Source organism: Aplysia californica, unplaced genomic scaffold (assembly GCF_000002075.1).
Source record: "Aplysia californica isolate F4 #8 unplaced genomic scaffold, AplCal3.0 scaffold00188, whole genome shotgun sequence".
Taxonomy (NCBI): domain Eukaryota; kingdom Metazoa; phylum Mollusca; class Gastropoda; order Aplysiida; family Aplysiidae; genus Aplysia; species Aplysia californica.
The window spans coordinates 285,104-293,664 of NW_004797458.1; the positions used below are offsets into that span (position 1 = coordinate 285,104).

Genomic DNA, 8,561 nt, shown 5'->3' on the forward strand with positions numbered 1-8,561 from the left:
ACGTTAAAGATCCCTTGGTGGTCTAAAATCGATAAGAGTAGGCTTCGGCCGCCACCCGGGCAAAATTCAAAATTTCCTACCAACTGAAAATATTAGGAGTGTCCCGCGCGCTCATATGACCTATGCAGTTGCGAGCGCCGTAAAACATTTTACAAAAAAAAATATATATATATTTTGAAACCAAAATCCTGCAGATATTGATAAAGACTGGTCTGCTTTTTCCATTTTCTTTTTTATAATTCGTTTTTCAGAAAATGTATTTTTTGGGTGCTTTTTTGGATCTTCTTTCTTTCCTTCTTTCTTTCTTTCTTTTACTTGTGGGTACTTTGAGGGTGCCCGTTGTGGGCCCTACTTCCTTGCTGTCCTTCAGTTGTTTTCTTTTTGTCAGTTTGTTCTGCGTTTTCTTTTGCACTGAATGATTGCCACAATCAGTCATGTCAGCCAGATTCTCTTAGTCCACGACAAACGCAAGCATCTCCAGTTTTTTTTTCTTCTTTCCTTTCTGTTGTCTTTTATTTTTAAAAAAAAATCATGTTATACTTAAGTCAGACCTGCAGGTGGAAACTTTCTACCAACCCGTACTTCTTTGCGATTTACTGTTGCCTCTGTCCGACTTCCCTTTTTTCCCCCATGCAAAGTGACCATTATCATAATGATATCCTTCTCTTTCGCTTGTCAACTCACCAACACGCACACACACACACGCACACACATCAATATTATTTTAATAGAAAACAACCAGAAACAACCACCAGCAACCTCCCCCTGAAAACAAAGCAAAATTGAAGAATGAAATAAAGCGAAAACGCAAAACCCTACTCCTGTGATTATCATTTTTCCCCCCTTTATTTTTTATTTTTTATTTTTGTGTCAAGCCGGCTCTTTCAAAAGACACCACCTGTTTAGAAAAACGAGATGAGCTTTATTTGATAACGTTAATTGCCTTTTTTAAAGATTTACACGTAGTTGTTTTTTAAAAATTTTGTTTTGTTTTGTTCTTTACCATGCGATGATCATGATCTGACGGTGACTCCTCTCCATCAATCCCCAGCTGGGCCATCCTGTTCTCCCACCCGGCTGACTACACCCCGGTCTGCACCACAGAGTTGGCCCGCGTGGTCACACTGGCTCCGGAGTTTGAGAAGCGCGGTGTCAAGCTGATTGCCCTGTCTTGTGACGGTGTCGATAGCCACGTTGGATGGGGAAAGGTATGTGTTTTTTTAACAGAAATTTTGTAGTCCCATTATTACAGAATATTTTGTTTTAGTGGAGGTTTTACGGCGCTTGCAACTGCATAAGGTCGATTAAACGCCAAGGGGTGGATGTCATCAGAGAAGTCCGTACAGAGAATCAGATTTACTCTGCTCACCTCTCTAGCTTCAACAGCACAAAGTCTGCTTCGACTATCGAAGCACCCCGGAAACATGTTAATGTCCCCCCTTTGGGAATGGCTTAAAGACACTTCAGTAAGTAGCACTGTCCCGGGTGGTATTTTATTACAGAATAGAACTGGTTTGAAAAATATGGCAGCATTTTCCTCCTGTCATATATATTTATAGTGTCTTATTCTTACTAGTCTTTCTTTTTGGCTTCAAACTTTAGCTTCATCAGGTTTAAGTGTAAACCTTTTTTAAAAAATTTTTGTGGGTAGAGATTGATGTAATGAAATGAAGGGGGAAAAAAAGAGGATCTCCTCTGACCTAAACAATAGAACTTGAAAAGACAGCAGTTAAGTAACACAGAGGCATTCCCTTTCTCCCAGGATGTGATGACCTTTGCCGGAGGCAAACAGGATGATCTTCCCTACCCGATCATTGCTGACGAGGAACGTAAGTTGGCTGTGGAACTTGGCATGATAGACCCTGACGAGCGCACCAAAGAAGGCCTGCCACTGACCGCCCGTGCTGTTTTCATCATCGGTCCAGACAAAAAGCTCAAGCTATCCCTCCTCTACCCGGCCACAACCGGACGTAATTTCAAGTAAGTTGCCCAGTGGTGAAGAATCTTCTAGAAAATTTAATGGTCAAGAGACAACCTTAACTTAAGTAAAATGGATAGAGGTAATACAATTTAAAGTAAGTTGAGGGGCTTTGTTTTTACTACGTGTAAGTTTCTTTTTTGATCAGCTGAGACATAAGTCTAACTTTACTCAGTTTCTCACTGCTGTCAAGGCTGTGGCTATGATGCAACTTTTAGTAAGTTGATTAGCTGTTATACCACTTTAAGTAAGTGTCTAAGTCAAAGCACTTCTTATGGTAAGTTAGCTGACAGCCACAACAAACCATATTTAGGCAGATAAGACCTCCACTTTAGGAATTAGCAAGGCACTGCTAGATCTTCGGTGAGTTGTTGCTCTGTGATCATTACAAGCTTTTTGCTATTATTTCATTTGCTTTTCTCTCTTTATCTGTGGTAGCTTGCTCTGTTTAGCTCGCAAGGTCTATATAATTATTTTCTTTCTCCGTGGATGTTATAGGTCATCATAAGTTCACAATAGATTGACTATTATCCTTATTATTACATGTACTAATGTCTTCTTTCTACTTTGTCTTTTTTCTTTTCAAACTACTGGGCCAAGTTTTTTGGAAACTACTCATCTGTTTCTGTTTGAGTATATTATAGTATAGGGATACTCAGGCACTTTATGTGATATCATCATTCACTTAGCACTGGGAAAGAACAGAAATGAAAAAAAAAGTATGAAAAAAATAGGACCCACTGGTTTTATTGTCCAACACCAACCTCCCGTTTTTGTGTGTCCGGGATAGCGTTACGCTTGGACAATGCCAGGTAAGAACTTTACCTTATTGTCTTTTCCTTCTCTCCACATCTTTTCCAGCGAGATTCTGCGTGTGGTCGACTCTCTCCAGCTGACAGCCACCCAGAAAGTGGCCACACCGGTGGACTGGGAGAAGGGCCAGAAGTGCATGGTGCTCCCTACAATCCCCATGGAAGAAGCTCGGAAGCTCTTCCCTAACATGGAGGTGCGAGACGTGCCATCGGGCAAAGGCTACCTTCGCTTCACACCAATGTCATGAGCAGAGCTGTGGCGTCCCGTTTGTCTGTACACGGAGCCAAGCAATGACTTTGTTGTGAATGTTTTGCTGTTACCTTGTTGATTGTTGCTGTTGAGCCATGCTTTCCCTGATACTTTTTTTCCTAAGACGCGCTCTACGCATTGTTCCAATACGCCCTGTTCTTATGGTTGCACACTTTTGCAGTTTGTTTTGAACTATGCAGGGAATTGAATAAAATTAGAAAATAGTCAGGTCCCTTTGGGAATACTTCTCTGTTACCGTTTTATTTCATTGTTCAGAATCAGAACATGTGATGCCAAAATTGTGTATTGTTTTCTTGAAATATATCTTTGTTCACTTATTTGTTAAATCACATTGAATAGCATTACCTTTGGCTTTTGTGTGCTGTTTGCTTTGTAGCACGACTTGTTTGTTATCACTGTCTGTTGTTTTTTTTAATTTTAGGGAAGATGGCTTAGAGGCTGTGAGAGAAATATTTTTCTAGCATTATTTTTTTCTAAATCGTCTTCGCGTTGACTATGAAGAAACATTCCAAACTGAAGTGTAAGTTCTTATGTCATTTGAGAAAGTCATCATGTATTGATAACAATTTTTTCATCATGTTGCAAAATTAACTTACAGACCTGGCTGTTTGGAGACAACTACAGTAAGCGCTGTCTTTCTTTTAAAAGAATGAACATGTTCAAAGAAGGATATATAACCTTTCAATATTTTATTTTTACGACATTTCCTGCTGTATCAAGCCTTCGTTTTGTGCTCTTGAAACAGTTCAAGTTTATATGTTATTATTACATTAAAGATAATATTTTGGACTAAAATAAAGTGTGTATTTGTTTTTTCTTTTAAACTTTTTAGAAGTTTTTGTTAATAGTAAAAAGACTTTTTTCTTCTTTTCCTGAAGATCGTCAGTTTGTAGGTCGTGTAGTCTACTTTTTTATTGTCTGACTACTTAAACTTTTATACAGTGGAATCCTGATATAACGAGAGGGAGTGGACCGGAGCAAAATGTCCGTTATAGCAGGATTCTCGATATAAGTATAAGGGATTCAGTAATAAATTCAAGGGAAACTGTAAAATAGGTCTAATCTATGAGTTTGGTGTTCTGTCTATTTCCTTTAGCTATCCCCCCTGATGATGATTTTGTTTCAACATGACCTCTAGGTCTTATTTGATCAAAAATCGAATCAGGTTTCTTTCTCTAGCGCTAGATCTAGCAATGTGGACTGATAGCTCGGTGTTGGCCATCAGAAAGAAAAGGCTCTGGGCTGACTCGTCCGCTGTGTTTTCCCCACCCCACCCTGTGGTGCATTCTGTCTGCTTGAGCACATCACACATTCACTCCATCCATCACATTGCTGTGACCTCTCCATCCCCACATCGGAGAAGTGAAAGGCATGGTAGGCCTTGATAATCTAAACTAGGCTTACGCTGGCCTATCACGCGATGCGTTCTGCTTGTCTGCGCATTCACACCCTCCCTACTCGGTTGCTCCGGCCTTCATTGTTGACGCACATGGGCTCTCCTACCCTTTATTTCGCAAGATCACCAAGTTTCTCAACTGGCGAGGTTTTGCATTTATGTATAATTGGCCTATGCACTGTGCACAGCAGCAGCTATATTTCGGTATAACCGACTCGCATGTTTGTCTGATAGCGCTATAGCCGTATTTTATTTACAAAGTTAAAGATGAGAAAAAACGGGGCTTGAGAATAGTGTCTTTATAACAGACTTCTCGTTTTTTCCGGACTCGTTATAAGTGGACTCCACTGTACTGTTGTTTGTTGGTCTGTATAAACCAGCCCAGATTAGATCTGTCAAAGGAATTGATTGAGGACATTGATCAGTCAACACAACACACCTAATGTTTGGTGTGTTGAAATACTCAAAACACTCTCAGGGGGCTCTCGAAGTCTAGAGGTTATGGTGTTTGCCTCTCATTCAAGAGATCCTGGATTCGAAAAATCCAACGAAAATTTTCTTCTCTAAAATTTTCTCCTTTCACCTCGCCTCCTTTTCTGCTCTCTAGCCATGTTCTGTCGTCTGCCTTTGTCTCCACTTTCTGCCCCCAAACCCCTTTGCCTCTTCCTCTGGGCTTCTGCAGCCTTTCTACTGCTACTACTACATGTACTTGGCTCCTTCTTATTGCTGTCTTTCAGCCACACCCCTGATCCCTCCAGTCTGTGGTAGACTCATTGGAAGAATCAAACCAACAACAAACTTCACAACATTTAGCCTAAACTAAACTGGGTCCACAAAAACCTTCGGGCCTCTCCAGAAGAGACGAAGTCATTTTTACTCGATTACGCATCGGATACACATCCCTGACACATAAATGCCCCCTTCAGGGAGATGAGAAGCCGGATTTTACCATTAGACATATTTTAACAGAATGTCTTGACTTTGGAGAGGCCCGAAGGAAATATTTTAATTGCAAGATGTTTTTCGTCGTTGATCGAGACAGAATCCTTGATTTTATAAAGGCCATTGGCCTTTACGGAAAATTGTAAATAGTTATATTGATTTTAAACAGATTATCCTTTTTAGATTGTTATTTTAACATTTTAAAATCTGATCGTTGATCCGAGCCAAGCCGTGCAGTGAGCTGTTGTGAATGAAGCCAACTTAGTGTTTCGCGCACTCATATGACCGTATCCAGTTGCGAGCGCTGTAAAACTCTTACTAAAACAGTAAAACAAACACCCCTGATCTTATGGTAGGAAAGATCTAACACCTAGCCTTCCTGGATAAGGGGGAAAAATTATGGAGGTCTCGTGTGGAAGTTGCGCATGTTAAAGATTCCTTGGTGGTTCTAAAATAGATTAAAGTAGACTCCGACCGCCACCCAGGCCAAATTCAAAATTTCTACCAAACTGAAAATATCAAATGTGTCCGGCGAACTCTTACTCTTATGACCTTATGCAGTTGCAAGTGCCGTAAAACACCAAAAAAAAACCCAACAGACAAACAAAAATCCCTCTCAGTGCCCACCAGCTGAGTGTACTCTTTCATCATTCACAACTAAAAACGGAATAGATTCCATGAAGCTACCATGAAACAGCTTCTGTAATGATCAAATGTTGGCCTGCATGTGTTAAATTTACTTTGCTGTATCGGCTCAGCTTTCTTTCCCTCCTCTATCTTCTGGAACAAGTGTGTGTTTAGAAATACGAAAGTAGATCTTCAGGGATTTTTAGAAATGTTTTTGAACGTTTAGTGGAGTGCCAGACTTGTATGTAAATGAAAGCTGCCCATTTTTCAGCTAAGTGTCTTCTTTTGGTCAATAGATGCTCCTGATTTTAAAGAAAACACCCAACCATGCTAACTCAAACTGCCTCCAGATTCACTCAGATATTGCTACAGATTTCAATAAAAGTTAAGGACCACCTTGACAGAGAGTCCTGATTTTTTATAAAATCTGAAAAAGACAGCAAGGAATTTTTCAAAATTTTTGCTCTGAAAGTGTTAATGGGTTACCAACGCGAATAGCAAACCTCCAGGAGGACCAAAACCCCCACGTGCAGCACGGAAATCCTCGGGAAATTTTAGCTCCAATTTGCTGGTTTTTTTTATCGATTTGTGTGCGACACCACGGACATTCCTCAGTTAAAATTTCTGGTGCACGTCATAAACTGATGTACTGGCAATATAAGCCGCCGTTTGCGCAAAATCCAGTATCGCATCAACGTACCACCAAGACGAAAGCTGAGAGACTTTGATCGCGCCAGAGCTATGGCATGGCTGCAGGATGGAGTTGGAGTCCGAGAAGTTTCCAGAAGGCTTGCCGTTTCCCACTCTGTCCGCCTGAGGCAGCCACTGGATCAGTCCAAGAACGTTCACGTTCTGGGCGACCCAAGAAGACCACTCAAAGTGTTTGAAAAGTGGTCCCTAACTTATGTTGAAGTCTGTATAAAGTTTGCTAACAAACTTGACCAACTAGTGGAAGCAGGGCAGTTCATCTTCTGTCATTTCGGTGTCCTTCGACCTTCAATGGGGGCAGAGCTCGCGATAAGTGTGGTGTCAATTTTACAAGTGATAGAAGCGTGACATTTGTTCATTGTTCATCATACTAGATCATGTTATGGACAAGCCTGGTTTGAAGCCCAGATGATCATGAAGCATTCTTGACTTGAGCGTGAGGTTTCTTTCTTTCTTTTCTTTTCTTTTTTTTTTTATTACATATTTTTAAAAAGTTCTCCACCCATTTGACTCGTGTCAAAAGGCAGAAGTTGAATCTGTTCGGAGGTACCACCTATAAAACCGTTGTACATGTAGTGTGATAAAAGGACTACGGTGTGTTTGCTCATTGCTTGCTCGGCCTGTTTAACAGGTAGTTCTGGAACGTGCATTGTTTGGGAGTATGATAAACTTTCCACATTACGGGTGCAGTCCAAGTGGTGTTTGAAATTAGATGAAAGTCCCTATTTTCGTGATATAACTCATCTTTTCCAACTGGCTACCACCTATTGCTACTATTAGAAATCGGACAAAGTGTATGTTGTGTCTGCTACTGCTATGAAAGGCAAGCGCTGCACTCTACACCAAGTTGTCCCTAAACTTGACAAACATGCAACCCCTTTTACTATATTTCATTACCCGGCAGTACGAGAATAACATCCCTGATGAATATTGCTAGATTACGCAGTCTGGACATAGTACCGGTACACGTACCACGAAAAGAATATTCAACTTGAATTCAGCTGAGCTTCTTAAAATGTTTGCAAATAATCAGGGCATGCAACTGCAAAAAGAAAAATGCTAGAGAGTCTTGGACCAGCCCACCGGATCGCATGCAGCCCGACACACACCTCGTGCAAACGATAAATGCTGAGTACCCTCAGGGAAATCGAATCAGAAAAGCAACTTACAACAACTTTATTTGGGTGCCAAGATACACTCCTCATATGGACTACAAAGCAAAGTAGTTCAAACAATAACAATGATAACATTTGTGGAACCACATTCAGATACTGATAAAAATCTCATAACAATTTTTTTTACAATAAGTCTAAAGTGAAAATTTAAAATGAAAGCTTTCGCTGCAGCTAAGCCCCCAGAGCTGAACATCCAAACACTAAGTTTTCTTTTCAATTATAATAAACAAACTAATAATATACTGGCGAGCAAAAGAAAGTGGGCAGTTTTCACATTGGTGCTGTATGAGTAGTCTCGCGAATTTTGACTTGGAGATTGACATGCTGAGCTTGTGTCACTTTAGAAAGTCGATCAGATCAACATTTGTTTATTTTGTTTTTATAAAAAGTGTTTACAACACGTTTTGGCCAAAAACGTGTTTTCTCGTTTTTTCTTGAAAGTTTACAATGCCTTTACTTTTATTCTTTTTTTGTTGTACACTTCAACGTGTGTCAGCGAAAAGGCCGTCTAAATTTTCAGGTTTGTTCTTTTTAATTTTGTTTTATGTCATGCCTCGTCTCAGTGATGCGCAACGTCATGAAGTTCTCGGGATGCTGAGAGCTAATGCAACGGTTTATACTGTCGCTACAGCTTTCAATGTGAAGAGAGATA

At 40.3% G+C, this 8,561-nt stretch overlaps 1 protein-coding gene across 1 annotated transcript in view; it reads left to right on the forward strand.

The window, feature by feature from the left end:
• Positions 1-3,231, forward strand: part of LOC100533273 (glutathione peroxidase) — a 22,868-nt gene extending 19,637 nt beyond the window's left edge. The window contains 3 exon segments of the mRNA NM_001204579.1: positions 1,052-1,208; positions 1,763-1,980; positions 2,840-3,231. Of these exon segments, the coding sequence (NP_001191508.1) occupies positions 1,052-1,208; positions 1,763-1,980; positions 2,840-3,038 (574 nt within the window). The 3' untranslated portion in view covers positions 3,039-3,231.
• Positions 3,232-8,561: the final 5,330 nt, after the last annotated feature.